The sequence below is a fragment of the Mandrillus leucophaeus genome, unplaced genomic scaffold, assembly GCF_000951045.1.
Source record: "Mandrillus leucophaeus isolate KB7577 unplaced genomic scaffold, Mleu.le_1.0 Scaffold140, whole genome shotgun sequence".
Taxonomy (NCBI): Eukaryota; Metazoa; Chordata; class Mammalia; order Primates; family Cercopithecidae; genus Mandrillus; species Mandrillus leucophaeus.
The window spans coordinates 4,608,892-4,626,071 of NW_012101366.1; the positions used below are offsets into that span (position 1 = coordinate 4,608,892).

The following is a 17,180-nucleotide window of genomic DNA, read 5'->3' on the forward strand; positions in this document are numbered from 1 at the left end:
CAAACCACTGCTCAAGGAAATAAGAGAGGACACAAACAAATAGAAAAACATTCCATGCTCATGGATGGGAAGAATCAATATCTTGAAAATGGCCATACTGCTCAAAGTAATTTATAGATTCAATGCTATTCCCATCAAACTATAATTGACTTTCTTCACAGAATTAGAAAAAACTACTTTAAATTTCACATGGACCCAAAAAAGAGCCTGTATAGCCAAGACAATTCTAAGCAAAAAGAATAAAACTGGAGGCATCACGCTACCTGACTTCAAACTGTACTTCAAGGCTACAGTAACCAAAACAGCATAGTACTGGTACCACAACAGATATATAGACCAATAGAACAGAACAGAGGTCTCAGAAATAATGCCACACATCTACAACCATCTGATCTTTGATAAACCTGACAAAAGCAATGGGGAACGGATTCCCTATTTAACAAATGGTGCTGGTAAAACTGGCTATTCACATGCAGAAAACAAACTGGACTCCTTCCTTACACAAAAATTAACTCAAGATGGCTTAAAGACTTAAACATAAAACCTAAAACCATAAAAGCCCTAGAAAAAAATCTAGGCAATACCATTCAGGACATAGGCATGGACAAAGACTTCATGACTAAAACACCAAAGCAATTGCAACAAAAGCCAAAATTGACAAATGGGACCTAATTAAACTAAAATGCATCTGCACAGCAAAAGAAACTATCATCAGAGTGAACAGGCAACCTACAGAACGGGAGAAAATTTTTGCAATCTATCCATCTGACAAAGGTCTAATATCCAGAATCTACAAGGAACTTAAATTTTATGAGAAAAAAAATCCCATCAAAAAGTGAATGAAGGATATGAACAGACACTTCTCAAAAGGAGACATTCATGCGGCCAGTATTCCCTTATTATCTGTAGTGATGTCTTGAATTCCATTCCTGATACATGGGTAACTTGTATCTTCTCTCTCTTCCTTTTTCCTCCATGATAAGCTAGAGGATTATCAGTTTTATTTTGGGTTTTTATTAGGGTGCTCAATATGTGTGCTCAATACTATTCAGTGTGCTTTTAAAATAATAATATTCCACTTCACATATAATCTAAGAACCTCTACAGTTTTTAGTGTGATCTCCTTCCATTGTTTCAAACTTAAAGTTTGCTTGTCCATCCATCTGGATGTTTAACCATATTTTATTTGTATTTTCTTCTAATTTTTATAGTATTACTGTACTTATTAAATTTAATCTGATGAGAACTTATTTTGGTTGATAATACAAAATGAGTGTTTAAACAATTATTTTCCCTAATAGTTAATCAATTATTCTAACATTGTGTATTGAATGTTTTTCTTTCCTCATAATAACCACTTTCTCTAGCATAATGATTTTATAATGTCTAACTTTCTTGAAAAATTCTAGATAGAGAATAACCATTCTAGAAGTAAATGTAATAACTACAGAATAGCTTTGTTTGAAAACTGTGTGCCTTTCCAGTATCCTATTTGTGACCCAACTTATCTCATACTTTCTTTCATTTGGGTCTTGAAATTTGAAATTGTTTTGTGAATTTTTTAATAACTTTAGTGGGTGATGAAAGTATTACTCACGCATGGAGGCCATATGCTTGTGCCTTTGGAGTATTCTGATTCCACCAATCACCAACCATGAGGCCTACAGCATGTGCTTGAACTTCTGCGAACATCAGACTGCATCTCTGTAAAATGAAGATAAGAGGAGTGGACACCTCATAGTGTTGTGGGGATTAAGTGAGAGAATGCATAAAAAGATTTTAGCACCCAATATGGTATGAAGTGCTCAGTAAAAATTAGTTGCCTATATTAATGTAAATATAAAATATGTAGATATGCTAGCCTTTTCTCTCTCCGTTTACTCTTCATCTTCTGGTGTCACACGAAGAGTAATAAATGTGTGAAGAAATATGGGGTTAGTTTACATAGAAGAGATGTAGAATAACCTAGATCCAAAGATACTCTAAGGTTGGATGTTTGGGATGAAAATTAGGTATGCAAGAAGTAGACTACAATTATATTTACAAAAACAGGTAGGTAGGTATTGTAATGTATACTTTACAAAGTCTAAAATAATGAGCTTATTTATTTACTCTTCCTTCTTCTTTGCACTTGACTTCAGTTGAGTGGAATGTTTTCAAACATTGCTATGAATAGCAATTGTCTTTGGAGAGGGACTTTTTGGAAGTCCCTCGCCAAAAGAAAGGAGATTTGAAGCTGTGTTTTTCTGAAAGTCCCTTTAAAAGTCTATCCAAGTTGGTCCTAGGTAGTGATGTGCTGGTGATGGCTGGTACAAGCTTTTGGTAGCTGATGGTTAAGTTTTCATGAATGTTCTGAGTTGGTTCTTTAGTTTAATGAAAACTAAATTATATCAACTTTTGATTCAATAAGTTGTATTAAAAACAAAGGTGATAAATACTCCAAACTGGTCACTTTATTTATTTTACTGATATTTAGGCTCTTGAGGTTATTTCTGTCTGTTGTGTCTATATATGGTGGTATACTTCTCAGCTCCACATTTAGTGATGCTGTGTTGGTATCCTGGAATCAGCCATGGTGGAAGGGCTTATTCCATGGAAATAAGCAAATGCTATTTTCTAGATAGCCGGTTGTGAAAACATTAACCTGCACACCATTAACCACAGGTAAAGCCTTGGCCCTAGCTCAAAACATCATTATTCCTCCTTCTGCAGTGACAACTTATACTAGAAGTTTACGGAATGTATTCATGGATTTTATTTGAACTCCTACACCTGTGCTTCTGCCATTCCAGACTTTCTATCATTTTTTGTGTCCAGTAATGAGTGGACATTTTTTAAGTTGAAATGAAGGGTCTTATTAGCTGTGATTGACAGACATAATTATGATCTGCTTAGGAATGGTTAAAATGTTGGTACGAAATAATCAGTTGATTTCAGCAATTTGTGCTTATCACGTTGTCACATTTTAAAACTAAAATTCATATTTACGTTTTAGACCCTGTGCCATGGTGGCCCCAGACATTGAACTAATCTGTGAAATCATGTTAGTTGCTGAAGGTTTTGTGGATGCACGTGCATTAGCCCGAAAGTTCATTATGTTGTATACGCTTTGCAAGGATCTCCTCTCCAAGCAGGTGAGGGATCATTTGTTACATTTTCTTGGTTTTTACATGCAACTGAAAAAGCTTTTGAAGTATGGATTTTAGGTAATTTATCATTCAAATTACATTAGACATTAAAAATTTTTTGTACTTTAAAAAAATATTCAATAGTTTGGGGGAACAGATGTTTTTTGGTTACATGGATAAGTTCTTTAGTGGTGATTTTTGAGATCTTGGTGCACCCATCACCTGAGGAGTGTACACTGTACACAGTGTGTAGTCTTTTATCCCTCACCCACCTCCCACCTTTCTCCCAAGTCCCTGTAGGCCATTAGATCATTCTTATGCCTTTGCATCCTCATAGCTTAGCTCCCACTTATAAGTGAGAACATATGATATTTGGCTTTCCATTCCTGAGTTACTTCACTTAGAATAATGGTCTCCACCTCCATCCAGGTTGCTGCAAATGCCATTATTTCATTCCTTTTTATGACTGAGTAATATTTCATGGTGTGTGTATACCACATTTTCTTTATCCACTCATTGACTGATGGAAATTTAGGCTAGTCTGTGTTTTTGCAATTGCAAATTGTGCTGCTATACATAGGCATGTGCAAGTGTCTTTTTCATATAATGACTACTTTTCCTCTGGGAAGATACCCAGTAGTGGGATTGCTGGATCAAATGGAGATTCCTTTAAAAACTAGAACTACCATTTGATTTGATGTTAGAAATATTTTTATATTTTCTACAAATTTTGAAAACTTTATTTTATAATTTTTATTTTTTTCTGAAGTTAAATTTGAGATATTTTAGTTCTGATACTTTATTTGTATTAATACTTTTTAAAACCAGCAAGCTGTGTGATTTTCTTTAGCTTTGTCAATTTTGTAATTATAAATGGAATTTTATGTTGCCTCCCTTTCTTCATGAAAATATTTTCTAGTAAGATAGGGCAGGAGTATTCATAAGAGTAAGATAAGGCTAATTTTCTGAAGAATATCTCAGGGAATGTTAAAATTATTCTCTTTTATTGGTAATTCTTTATTTAAAGGTAGGGTTGACTGATTTTCTGTTCTTTTAAATTTTTGCTCTACAATTTCCTTGTCTCTAAAATGGGTCAAATTTACATACTCTCTACTCTCCAATCATAAGCTTCTTGAAGATGTATTGAAGCTGCTGATAAGCCACAGAAATTACGTATATGTCAGCACCAATATTTTAAAATTTAGCTGTATGATCATTTTTGACTTTTGATCTTTTGATAACATTTCATTAATTACTGGTGACATTATTCTGTAGTCAAAATGAAAGTATCAAAATACCACAGTTGCAACCACTCAGTTACCTTACTGCCACATATTCATTTTAACTTGCTCATTGTTAGGGCAAAATATGGAATATGAGAGTGATTTATGTTGTCCTTTTAGTAACTGTGAATTTACATTGAGTGGGTGGAATCATAATTTTTAACAGTTGTCTCTGGATGGTAAGATTATGGGTATTTTTTTTCCTTATTCTTATCTTTTAATGAGCCTATTTTAATTTTATCATGGTAAAAAGTCAGAAGAAAAAATGTAATAGAGCCCAGGGAATGTGGCGTTTCAACTGTATCCATTTTCAGTAGTAATATTTAAACATTTAATGAGCGTCTAGTATATCTAAGTAATGTGCTTTTTGCTGACCATGATGAATGGGTAAGATTCAAAACAAATGAAACACACACCCAGATTTATGACTTTGAAGAATTTAGGTAATTCAGTTTACATGACATAAAAATTGGGAGACAATGGAGAGTGAAAAGATTATCAGAGTTTTCAAGGGAGAAAGGAACCAGTACTTATTGAATGGGTACTATGTGTTATGTTACAAGATTGTCAAAAGAAGTTTACAAGTTTGATTTTATTAGCCCTGTTTTACATATGAGAAAACTGAGCAAAGCAACCTGTCCCAAGTCCGTATAGCTAACAAGTGGTAAGAGCAAGATTTGACTTCAATTCTTTCTAATTCTGTCTAAGACACACCTGTGGCCAATTACAAGAGGAAGGTGTTGGGAGTACAGGTAGAACAAAGAAGAAAAGAGTTTGCTAACTCAGAAATGTCACAAGTGAGATGAGCAGAAAGAAATCTAGCCAGGACAGAAGAGCTGTGTTAGGAACACAATTCAAGGATACCTTTCTGTGCTATAGAAATGGATTTGGGAAAAGAATCAGTAGACATTTTTGACCAATAGAATGATATGATGAAAATTGTGAAGATACTTTTAGCAATTTGCATTGTTTAAACTTTTAGCAGAGGCACCAAGTCCTCTGAAATCTGTGGTCCAAAATTTCTTCTGCATCCATTCCTTTTATTGTTACTGCATAAATTAGTGACTTCCCATTGATTCCTCAAAGTTCTGATTCTCAGAAATACCATTTGACCCAGCAATCCCCTTACTAGGTATATACTCAAAGGATTATAAATCATTCTGCTATAAAGACACATGCACACATATGTTTATTGCAGCACTATTCACAATAGCAAAGACTTAGAACCAACCCAAATGCCCATGAATGATAGACTGGATAAAGAAAATATGGTACATATACACCATGGAATACTATGAAGCTGTAAAAAAGGATAAAGTCATGTCCTTTGCAGGGACATGGATGAGGATGGAAACCATCATTCTCAGCAAACTAACACAGGAACAGGAAACTAAACACCGCACGTTGTCACTCATAAGTAGGAGTTGAACAGTGAGAACATATGAGCACAAGGAGGGGAACATCACACACTGGAGCCTGTTGTGGGGTGGAGGGCTAGGGGAGGGATAGCATTAGGAGAAATACCTAATGTAGATAACAGGTTGATGGGTACAGCAAACCACCATGGCACGTGTATACCTGTGTAACAAACATGCACATTCTGCACATGTATTCCAGAACTTAAAGTAAACAACAACAACAAAACCTCTGGTTCTTTCCCCTCCCTTTCCTCTTCAAGCCTCATCCTACTCCGTCAGTGGCTTTCAAATGGTCTTTACCATGACCCACAGTAAAAAATACTTCTTCTATTGCAACTCAGTGTATGCATACATACACAACTGAACCATACATTTCACCAAACACTTTTTCCTTTTTTTTTTGTTATTATTATTTTGAGAGAGAGTCTCGCTTTGTTACCCAGGCTGGAGTACAGTAATGTGATCATAGCTCACCGCAGCCTCGACCTCCCTGGCTCAAGCGATCTTTCCCTCCTAGCCTCCTAAGTAACTGAGACTCTAGGTGTGCATCATCACACCCGGCTAATTTTTCTATTTTTTGCAGTGGTGGGGTTTCCCCCTGTTGCCCAGGCTGGTCTGGAACTCCCCCTCAGCCTCCCAAAGTGCTGAGATGACAGGCATGAGCCACCACACTCAGCCACTTTTTGCTCTTATTTGCACCACACCACGGTGTTTTTCATTTCGTTCCATTTTATTACAGACAAAAATGATGGTCAAGACCTACTAAACTGATTTTATTATCCACTAATGGAGTAAATGGGATATTTACGCATGTAACATTGTTTCACTGCCCACAAAAAAAAAAAAAAAAAATTGTACTCACATTAATTCACTTTACTCCTACAACCACTTATAAAGTAGGTGGATGCTTTTATCTGCCTTTTTATAGATGATGATTCTGAGGCTCTGGGAGGTAAAGTGGCTTTCCCACAGACACAGCTGAGAGACATTTGAGAGATGGGTTGTTACTATGTGGATTGTAGCTGGATGGCGAAAGAGAGAAGGCCAGTCCCGTGTAAGCAGTTAGTTCATTTGGAATATCTTTACTGAGCACCTACCCTGTGCCATGCACTGTGCTAGCCCCAAGAAGACAGTGAGTATATGGGAAATAAGTTTAGCATGAGAAAAAAACAGAAGAAAAAATGTAACTGGACCCAGGGAGCATGGAGTTGCAATTGTATCCAATCTCAGAAGTAATATTCTGAGATCCTCCAGGAGGCCAGACCCTGTGGGAGGAGTCTTAGGGATAATGTTGAAGTCTCATAAAAAGATAATTGAATCTTAAGGACATGGTTTTTATTATGTGCTGGCATCTAGGCACAAGTGTCTGATTAAGAGATGGAGTAATTAGGGCCATTAGGGATCGAAGTCTGGGGAGAAGTAGAATATCAGGGCCCTTGATGAAACCAGCACAGGTGGAGAAATGTGCTTCTGGTTGGAGGTGAAAAGGTGGAATTTGTTGAGCTACTGAGTTAGCAGGTCTATTGAGAGAGTACAGCAAGGAAGGTGGATGGAGCCTTGGGCAAATGTTGCAGTTAGGTGCTATGGAAAGAAGAGACTTGCTGACAGAGGCCAAAAAACAAAAACACAGGCAAAAGAAACAGGACGACACTACGGGGACATGATTTTCACAATTTCAAAGAGGAGAAGAAAATGGTATTTTGAATCATTAAAGGGTGTATTTATCTGAACTCCTTTTTTTAAACTTTCAGCTCTTACCTCTGGAACGAGAATCTTACTCCCTCATACAATTTTTGAGAAAATAAACCTATGTTTTGATTTTAGGATCATTATGATTGGGGACTTCGTGCTATTAAATCTATCTTGGTTGTGGCTGGCTCTCTGAAACGAGGAGATAAAAACAGACCTGAAGATCAGGTACTGCAATGCTAATATGATTTTGCTGAGTGAGTAGCTGGCCAGCTTCACAGAAATGAAAGTATATGCCTGGATGGTGGGGCATGCACAGCACAACTTTTAAAAAGCATAACATCTATTGTTAATGCAGGAGATTTGAGGATTGGCATTCCTTATAAGAGGTCACAAGTGTTCTTGAGTACAAAGATATGAATCTGGAAAAGAAAATGTGATTTTACAAGTACTTTTGAAATAGCCCCAAAAAGTATTTTGACAGTCATAATCAAGTAATTCAGTAATCACTGATTTCCTCTGAGGAACATTTAAGACATCTGAGTGAGTTGGGATGTTAATCCTGGAAAGTCAGTGAAGACATAATGGGAGAAAGAACATCCATTTCATGGGACGTAAGATGGGCTTGCAGAATGAAACAGGAAAGGAGGGTGCCTAACACCAATGAAATGCTTGATTGGTTGGTCAGGGCTATTCGAGAAATGTTCTGCTCTCATTCCTGGAGAGAAATGATAACACATCATGGATTTTTCCCTTAAGTAGCGAGAGCAATGGATTTATGTGTTATCAGTCCATTTTCACACTGTTACAAAGAACTACCTGAGACTGGGAAATTTATAAAGAGGTTTGATTGACTCACAATTCCACAGGCTTAACAGGAAGCGTAACTGGGAGAACTCAGGAAACTGACAATCATGGAGGAAGGCAAGGGGGAAGCACGGACCTTCTTCACGTGGTGGCAGGGGAGAGAGAGAGTGAAGGGGAAAGTGCCACACACTTTAAAACCATCAGATCTCGTGAGAACAGCAAGGAGGAAATCTACCCCCTTGATGATCCAATCACCTCCCACTAAGCCCTCCAATTTGACAGGAGACTTGGGTGGGGACACAAATCTAAACCATATCAATATGTATCACCATGTGTATGTGCAATATGACTTGAGAAATAGCAAAAAAAAAAAAAAAAAAAAAAAAAAAAAAAAAAATTTTCCCCATTTTTTTTGAAAAAAAAAAGAGAAAAAAAAAAAAAAAAAAAAAAAAAAAAAAAAAAAAAAAAATCTGTGTCCTTTTTTAAATTGAGGGATATTTATTATGTATTTTTCTACTTTGCCAATATTTCTCTCTTTTCCTCTTAATTTCCTTGTAATTTAGTACTAGGTCAAGATTTTCTTTCGTTTATTTCTTATCTTGCTTTTTAAAATTTTTGTTGGAATGCTTAGCTCTTTCTGTAAAAGTTATCCTGACGTTTGAGTTACTGCTTTTAAAATCTTTGGCTTACAGCTAAGATAGAACAACAACAACAAAACTAAAAATGTTTGAGAATATCATTCTAAGATTCGCAGAGGACTTTGGACAAAATGATCTGATGAGCTTGATTAATTTAAATTCTGGAGTTTGAGGATTCAAGAGAGAAGGCCCTTAGATTGTTTCTAAAGATCAAAACAGATCATTGGCAGGGAACAGATCATTGGCAGGGAAGGAAAAGGCCTCTTTGCTGTTCTTATTCTAAGGATTGTCCATGGTATCAGTTCAGCCTTCTCATGTTCTGATACCTCAGTTTTAAACATTTAACCTCCCTATTGATAGAATGCCATCTTAATGGAGAACAGTACCAATATCTCATGCCTCACATATGAGGATTAAAAATAACAAACATCTTTAGTTCTTCCGGTGTTTGTTAGAACTTGTTTTGGCTTTTTTATAAATTTTTTTTTTCCCCTAGGTACTCATGAGAGCATTAAGGGATTTCAATATGCCTAAGATAGTGACTGACGACATCCCAGTGTTTCTCGGCCTGGTCGGTGACCTGTTTCCAACCCTGGATGTGCCCCGGAGGAGGAAGCTGCACTTTGAACAGATGGTCAGGCAGTCTACCCTGGAGCTCCGCCTGCAGCCTGAAGAGAGCTTCATCCTCAAAGTAAAAGGAGCATTTGCTTTTCATGGCAGCTGTTGGGATTGTCAGTTGAAATAATTGTGGCTAACTGATGCTAAAGCAAGATGTTAACTTGTACCCTAAGCTTAATAGGATCTTAATATATGCTTTCAAGCATTTTCATATGGCAGGATTAAGTAAACATAAGTATTTTAGTAGCCCCACTCTGTAAGGTGAAAACAGATATGATTGACATGGCTTTAAATGTAAGCATACTTTTAGTTAGGTTTAAAAACTTGTTGGTTCTTGGAGACATGCACTAAAAATTTACTTTGTTCTTTCCTCCTTTTTAGAGAACATTGGAAGTAAAATCATTAGTGTATGCTTTTAATGAGGGAAGAATGACAACATGTATGAGAATAAGTTAGGTAGATATTATCTGACATAGCAAAGCCTTGTGCATATTATTCAGTTTGAATTCAGTGAATGCATGGACATTAAACACTGTATATATTATCCATTTTAGATATTTTATACGATATAAATCATTACTCAGTTGTAGATGGTGATTGGCTATGTACAGTGTTTGTTCAAAACTTCACGAAGAGTTAACGATTTTTGTAAGTAACCCCTGCCATATACTGAGTACTGCATAAAATCACGGTTTGGCTTTAGTCTTATCCCTGTGGTCTACATGGGAAATCCAGGAAAAACTATACTTTTCACTTATGGTCTATTTTAACTTTCTGTGAACGTACTATTGTCAGTGGGGGCTGGTCTGGGTGTAAGGAAAGAAGAATTGGGCAAAAATGGTAGGTCATCTTTTTGTCACCAACTCATTAAAGGAAACCAGCAACTGGCTGTTTGCTCTGCAGGTTGTCCAGCTTGAGGAACTGTTGGCTGTGCGGCACTCGGTCTTTGTGGTTGGAAATGCAGGCACAGGGAAGAGTAAGGTATAGTAAATTGCCTAATAGCTTACAGCTATGGAAAGAACATTTGTCGTTATTGTGGTTTGGCCTATTTTCAATGCTACTCAAAAGAATTCCCCACCATGAAGCCTGCCATAATTTGTCAGAATCTGAGACTCTAATCTTGCTGCTTGATCAATTGATCTTTTCCTTTATATTGGGTCAGCGGTGGGGAGAACAAGAAACAGAGCATTGCATTCACATAGGAAAAGCAAGCTGACATGAAGATTGAGCTTTCCACATGAGATTTTCAGTATCAGATGAAGGCATTTCGATACACGCCATCCTACCTTATGCACCTTTCAGTACATTTATGCTTGGATTCTTTTATCAAAGATAAACATATTAAGAGACTGTGGAATAAGATATCTGGCTGGAAGACTTGATTGGCTCTAGCCACATTTATCAAACCTATTTTCTTTTCCAAGTCATCCTTGATTCTCCTCCCCATATCATTCAGAAAAACAAACCCAAATATTTTCCTTCAGTACTCCCTCAGAAATATAACCCTCTATATGTCCAAACAAAACCTAAAAATAAAAAGAAGTGGCAAAACCCACATTTTTGAGGTACCTATTACATGCTGTGCTAGGTGCATTATGTATGATTTACTCTGCACAACAATGATATACTATGGGTGTTATTATCCCCATTTTTAGTTCACCGCTTGATTTTGTTTGGTCTTACTGACAGTCCTGGCAACATACTTATTTTCTTGGTTGGCAGACGGTATATGCAGAACTGCATGCATTTTAATTCAGGATGCTTGGGTATAAACATACTTGGTAGCCAACAGCTAAAAATAATCAGATTGAGCATATGAGATTTTAGAGGATGGCAGTATATGGAACTTGCCAGTATTTAGATCAGAACCCAAAGTGGAACAACTGTAAGATAAAAAAAAAAAAATCTCTGTGTAGACATTTTTCTAGTGAAAAATATAATAAATGAAATATTAAAGTAGATAACTGATAGACCTGTAATTATTTTGTTAGAGTAAGTTACAGATGTAGGCCACAGTTCAAGGAAGGATAAAATCAAATTCCATACTTTCCAGTAGATTAATGGTTTCTAAAAATATAAGCTTAATATTCCTAAGGCATTTACTTACTTTCTTCTAGTCTTCACCAGTTCTGTTCTACTCAACAGGTACGTAACCCAAGATACCCGGAGCGCTGCAGCTCAGGGTGACGTTCTGTAGCATCTTATCATTTCAAAGTGTTTGTCAATTGTTTATCCGTTTTTTCAAAACCCCTGTGAGTAGGGGTTTTGTCAGCATGATAAATATCTAAGACAAAAGCCACAGCTTTTCAAAGGAGCAAAAGGGAGAGTAAGGGCAGATATTTGACTGAATGTATCGATTAATTGAATAGACATACACTGAGCACCTGTTCTGTGAGTTCGCATTCTCAAGGCTTTTCCTCAATTATCAGGATTAGGGTTTCTCAGCCTCAGCACTATTGACATTCTGGACTGGGTAACTGCTATAGGGGGCTATCTTGTGCATTGAAAGATATTTAGCAACCTCCCTGGTCTCTATCCACTAGATGCCCAGAAGTCCCTTCCCCTTTCTTCCCCCTAGTCAAGACAGTCTGTTTTTGAGAACCACTGCCCTAAGTCGCTAGGTCTCAAAGCATGGCCAGACCAGCGTCATTGGCATCAGCTGGGCCCTTGTTGGAACTGCACATTACTGGCCCCACCTCAGACCTACTGAAACAGAAGCTCTGGGATTGGGCCCAGCAATCTGTATTTTAATACCCTCCAAGCAATTCTGATGTAGGCTACATTTTGAGAGAAACCAATCTTGCTGATTCAGGCAGGGTAGAATTTTTTTTTTTTTTTTAGTCTCGCTCTGTCACCCAGGCTGGAGTGCAGCAGGCAGTGTAGATTTTGTAATCAACATGGATGCTTATTTATGTATGGTCCTCCACTTGGCACACATGATTAAAAATCTCAAATGAGAAAGTGACTCCCTTTACTCTAAATGGTTCAAAGAGTCAAGTGAACTGATTCTGTCTCGCTGAGTATTTGTAAGATGAAGCTTTTCAAGATGGTAATGGAAATGCACATATGTGCATTTTTCCCCTTCTGGATCTTAGCACACACAGAGCATCTAGGAGCATATACTGAATAAGGAAAACTCTTCAGAAATCTTTTACTTTCCATTTGGCTTATGTTAGTATTAATTTTTTTTGGCTCTTTCCTCCTTCCCCTCAGATTTTGAGAACACTGAACCGAACATATGTTAACATGAAACAGAAGCCGGTTTGGAATGACTTAAACCCTAAAGCTGTGACAACAGATGAACTCTTTGGTTTCATACATCATGCTACCCGAGAATGGAAAGATGGCAAGTAGTATTTCCCCTTTAGAAGTGCTAAAATTTTTTTTTCTATCCAGAAAGCCGTTTTTCAATACAAGCCAATTTTAGTCATAGTCACAGACTCACTGTTTATATGTTGGCATTATTGGAAATATAGCAGATCACAACAGCATTTATAATGTATAAATTAAAACTAGATTTGAATAAGTACTTGATTTGCATTCAGCGGATTTGTACTCAGAGCTGTTGTATTTTATCCCACGTCAATTATGTCAGGGCTCCCTGTAAATCAGGAGTGAAGTCAACATGAATGCCTCAGGAAACATCTATAAAGTACCTGATATGAGACACTGACTGAAGTTCAGGCAGACGTTCCAGGTGCCAGGGACAAAAGTAAATAGGGCATGTTTCCTGTCCTGAGAGTATTTGTGAGCAAACAGATCCCTTTGTGACAATCTGTTAGGAGTTCCTTTTACAGTAAATGCGCTAACCTTGGCATCATCCTTGAGGCCTGTCTCCCTGTCACACCCTACATCCAACCTCACAGCAAATCCTATAGGCTTTACCTTTAAAATGTATGTGAATTCCGGTTCTTCTCACCTTCTCCATAGATGCCACATTAGTCGAAGCCGCCATCATGTCTCGCCTGTATTACGGCAGTGGGTAATCTCCTCCTCCTGGTTTCCCTGCAGTTCATTTGACCTAAAGCAGACAGAGGGGCTTCAAATGTTACTTCTCTGCTTTTGATTTCAAGTGGGTTCCAATCACCTTTAGAATCCAACCTTTTCCATGGCTTATAAGGCTCTATGTGATTGGATTCCTGCCCCCGTCCCCAAATCCCACCATCCCTGACTTCGTTTCCCACCACTTCCTATAATCCATTCATTCTGGCCTCTTTGCTATTCCTTGAACTTGTTCCCATCACGGGGCCTCAGCACCTCATGTTCCTGCCATCAGCAACACTCTTCTGGATGCCTGCATGACTTGCTTCTTTATCTTATTTCAGCATCTGGTCAAACGTCACATCATAGAAGACTTCCCTGATGGCTGATCTAAAGTAGAAATGCAAATCAAAATCACAATGAGATAGAATCTCACACCAGTCAGAAAGACTATTATGGAAAAGTCAAATGATGCTGGTGAGGCTGTGGAGAAAACGAACCACTTATAGACTTGGTGGTTCAGTCACTATGGAAAGCAGTTTGGAGATTTCTCAAAAAATTTAAAACGGAACTACCATTTGACCCAGCAATCCCATTACTGGGTATATACCTAAAGGAAAACAAATTGTCCTACCAAAAAGACACATGCACTCATATGTTCACTGCAGCACTGTTCACAATAGCAAAGGCATGGAATCAACCTAAGTACCCATTAATGGTGGATTAGATCAATAAAACGTGGTACATATACACCATGGAATACTATGTAGCCATAAAAAAGAACAACATCATGTTTTTTGCAGCAACATGGATGTAGCTGGAGGCCATTATCCTAAGTGAATTAATGCAGAAACAGAAAACCAAATACTGCATGTTCTCATTTACAAGTGGGAGCTAAACATTGGGTACGTGTGGACATAAAGATGGGAACCATTGACACTGAGGCCTACTAGAGGTGGGAGGGAAGGAGAGGAGCACAGGATGAAAAACTACCTGTTGGTTCCTATGCTTACTACCTGGACAATGGCACCATTTGTATCCCAAACCTCAATGTCATACAGTGTACCCATGCAACACACCTGCATGTGTATCATCTGAACGTAAAATAAAAGTTGAAATTTAAAACACAGTAATAATAAAGCAGGACACCTTTTGTCATTCTCTATCCTCTCGTCTTGTGTACACTCCTTTTTCTGTGGGACAGTTTTTGCTGTCTCAGGCTAGCTTCTGTCTTTTTGTAAAGAAGTATGGCATGGAGAGAACCTATCTGTTTAGGCTGAAAAACTGTGGAAACTCTTCAAATCAGTGACTATTAGAAAAGTTTACTGGCTGCTTTATGAATCGTGGTGGCAAGTTCCATTAGATACTGTCACTTTTGGCACAAAATATGTCACAGAGGAAACATCATACATGCATCAAAACAATTTTGCTCACAATGCTATTAGACTTACTAGAGCTTGAAAAATTTGCAACTGTTAAATCTGTCACATCAAACACACAATGCTTAGATATGTACTAATGGCAAAAAGGACTGTAGATTTAAAATGTTATTGCGTATACATCTTGTTAAGGAATGATGAGTTACTATCCCATTGAACACATTTCTGTAAGAGATGTATAGTGCTTCTGAATGCTTTAGCTTCAGAATTGTGCCCTTGAAAATTGGTATAGAAAAATGGAGAAAGGGTGAAATAAACAAATATTTGATCTAAAATGAATACTGAGCATACGTGTATGAAGAAGGATCATGTCTTCATTTGGTGTAAGTTTTGAGTTTTATGTACGTTACCTTCTACAGATCCCCACAACTGTTCATGAAGGAAAGTTTTTGTTATCTCTGTTTGGCATATGGGGAAGCTCAGTCGTGGAAGTTAAGGGTCCTTCTCAGTGAGGTGAAGCTTGCACATTGGTAAATAATAGTGCTGGATCTGGAACCCATGTGTGACTCAAAAGGTGTTACACACTGCTCACTAGAAAGAGGCAGCAAAATCGTTTTTATTTAGTTAATAAAAGAGCTTCCAACATGAATTATACCAATGTATTGTAGAAATAAACAGCACTCAACGACTTTATATATTAGGATTGTTTCCTCTTGTTTTATAGGTCTCTTTTCATCCATTCTGCGAGAACAAGCAAATCTTAAGAATGATGGACCAAAATGGACAGTCCTGGATGGAGATATTGACCCCATGTGGATTGAATCACTCAATACTGTAATGGATGATAACAAGGTGAACAAAACTTCAGTTGTAAACCTTAAATATAACATCCTGAGTGTATTAAGAGTTCCATTCACTTGTTGGTGTTAATACTAGTTTTTGCTCATTAACGTGGGATTCTTTATGTAACTATTATTTCGATAAGTGCTGTTTTCCTGGTAATTTTTTTAAATTTCACCATTAAAGAATTTCAAGGAATATGTTCTCTTTGTTTCTTTGAATGCACCCACCTTTACTGAGAGTTAGATACAGATCTAAGAATTTAGTTTACACATCTTACCACTTTCTAAGAGGTAGGCATAAATTATTATATCTTGTCATCTTTAAGTATAAATACTTAGACAATGAAAGAATGGGTTTGTGCTATATGATAATTGAAATTAACTAGTTCCTATGGCTATGGATTGAGTTAAAATGTTTTTCCAAGCTTTTTGCCACAGTTAATTCAGCATTCCCAGCAAAAACAAAAGGTGATGGTCCAGGTCTGTGAGATATCATTCAAGCAACACAGGGTCTATTGTTGGGGTCAGCAGAGAGAGATCAGTAATCATCATTACTCCAGAATAGATTTAGTAACCACCTTGAATTAATAGTAATTACTGCTTACTCAACTGAGACACTGTTCATCATAAAATACAGGTTTGGGATCTTTATACTTGTGTAAGTTTCTTTGGACAATTGATAATCATGGTATTTCAGATTCTAAAGCAAGTTTTTTTATGGTATTCAGGTCCTTTCATGTGATTAATTTTTATAATAAATGTCTTATCTTTGGCTTAGTAATAAAATTACTACAATTATGTAAAGGTTGCCATTCACAAGTCCATTTAGGTGAGTTTGTTCCTCAAGGGTCAGTCAGGTCATCTCAGGGGTGAGCTTAGATCTTTATTCAGACTGCACTTCTGATTCAGGACAATGAGCCCACAGCCTGTGGTACTTGTGATAGGGGAAAGTACTTGTTGCTTCTATATGTTTGCAGCATTGCTTTTGCCCATGGGTGACAGTGCACCTCTGTGCACCGCTGTGCTACTCACTCCAGGTGCTGACCCTCGCCAGCAATGAGCGCATCACCCTCACTCCCTTCATGAGGCTTCTGTTTGAGATACATCACTTAAGGAGCGCAACCCCGGCCACTGTTTCCAGAGCTGGTATTCTGTATGTGAACCCACAAGATCTGGGCTGGAATCCGTGAGTATTTCTTTTTTGTTTATTGTAGTAAATTGTATGTAACATAACATTTACCATTTTAATAAATTTTGCTTAAGCACATTCATGTTGTTGCACAGCTATCACCACCATCCATCTCTGGAAGTTTTTTATCTTCCCAAACTGAAACTCTTTATCCACTAAACAATAGCACCTCATTGTCCCCTCCTCCCAGCTCTTGGGAACCTTCATT

General features: G+C 37.4%; 1 protein-coding gene across 1 annotated transcript in view; it reads left to right on the top strand.

Moving 5' to 3' along the window:
* DNAH11 (dynein, axonemal, heavy chain 11) overlaps positions 1-17,180 on the top strand; it is a 387,500-nt gene that overhangs the window by 153,205 nt on the left and 217,115 nt on the right. Inside the window, exons 36-42 of the mRNA XM_011973963.1 lie at positions 2,996-3,134; positions 7,654-7,746; positions 9,460-9,654; positions 10,485-10,562; positions 12,795-12,931; positions 15,643-15,793; positions 16,821-16,969. Coding sequence (XP_011829353.1) covers positions 2,996-3,134; positions 7,654-7,746; positions 9,460-9,654; positions 10,485-10,562; positions 12,795-12,931; positions 15,643-15,793; positions 16,821-16,969 — 942 coding nt within the window. The remainder of the gene's footprint in view (positions 1-2,995; positions 3,135-7,653; positions 7,747-9,459; positions 9,655-10,484; positions 10,563-12,794; positions 12,932-15,642; positions 15,794-16,820; positions 16,970-17,180) is intronic.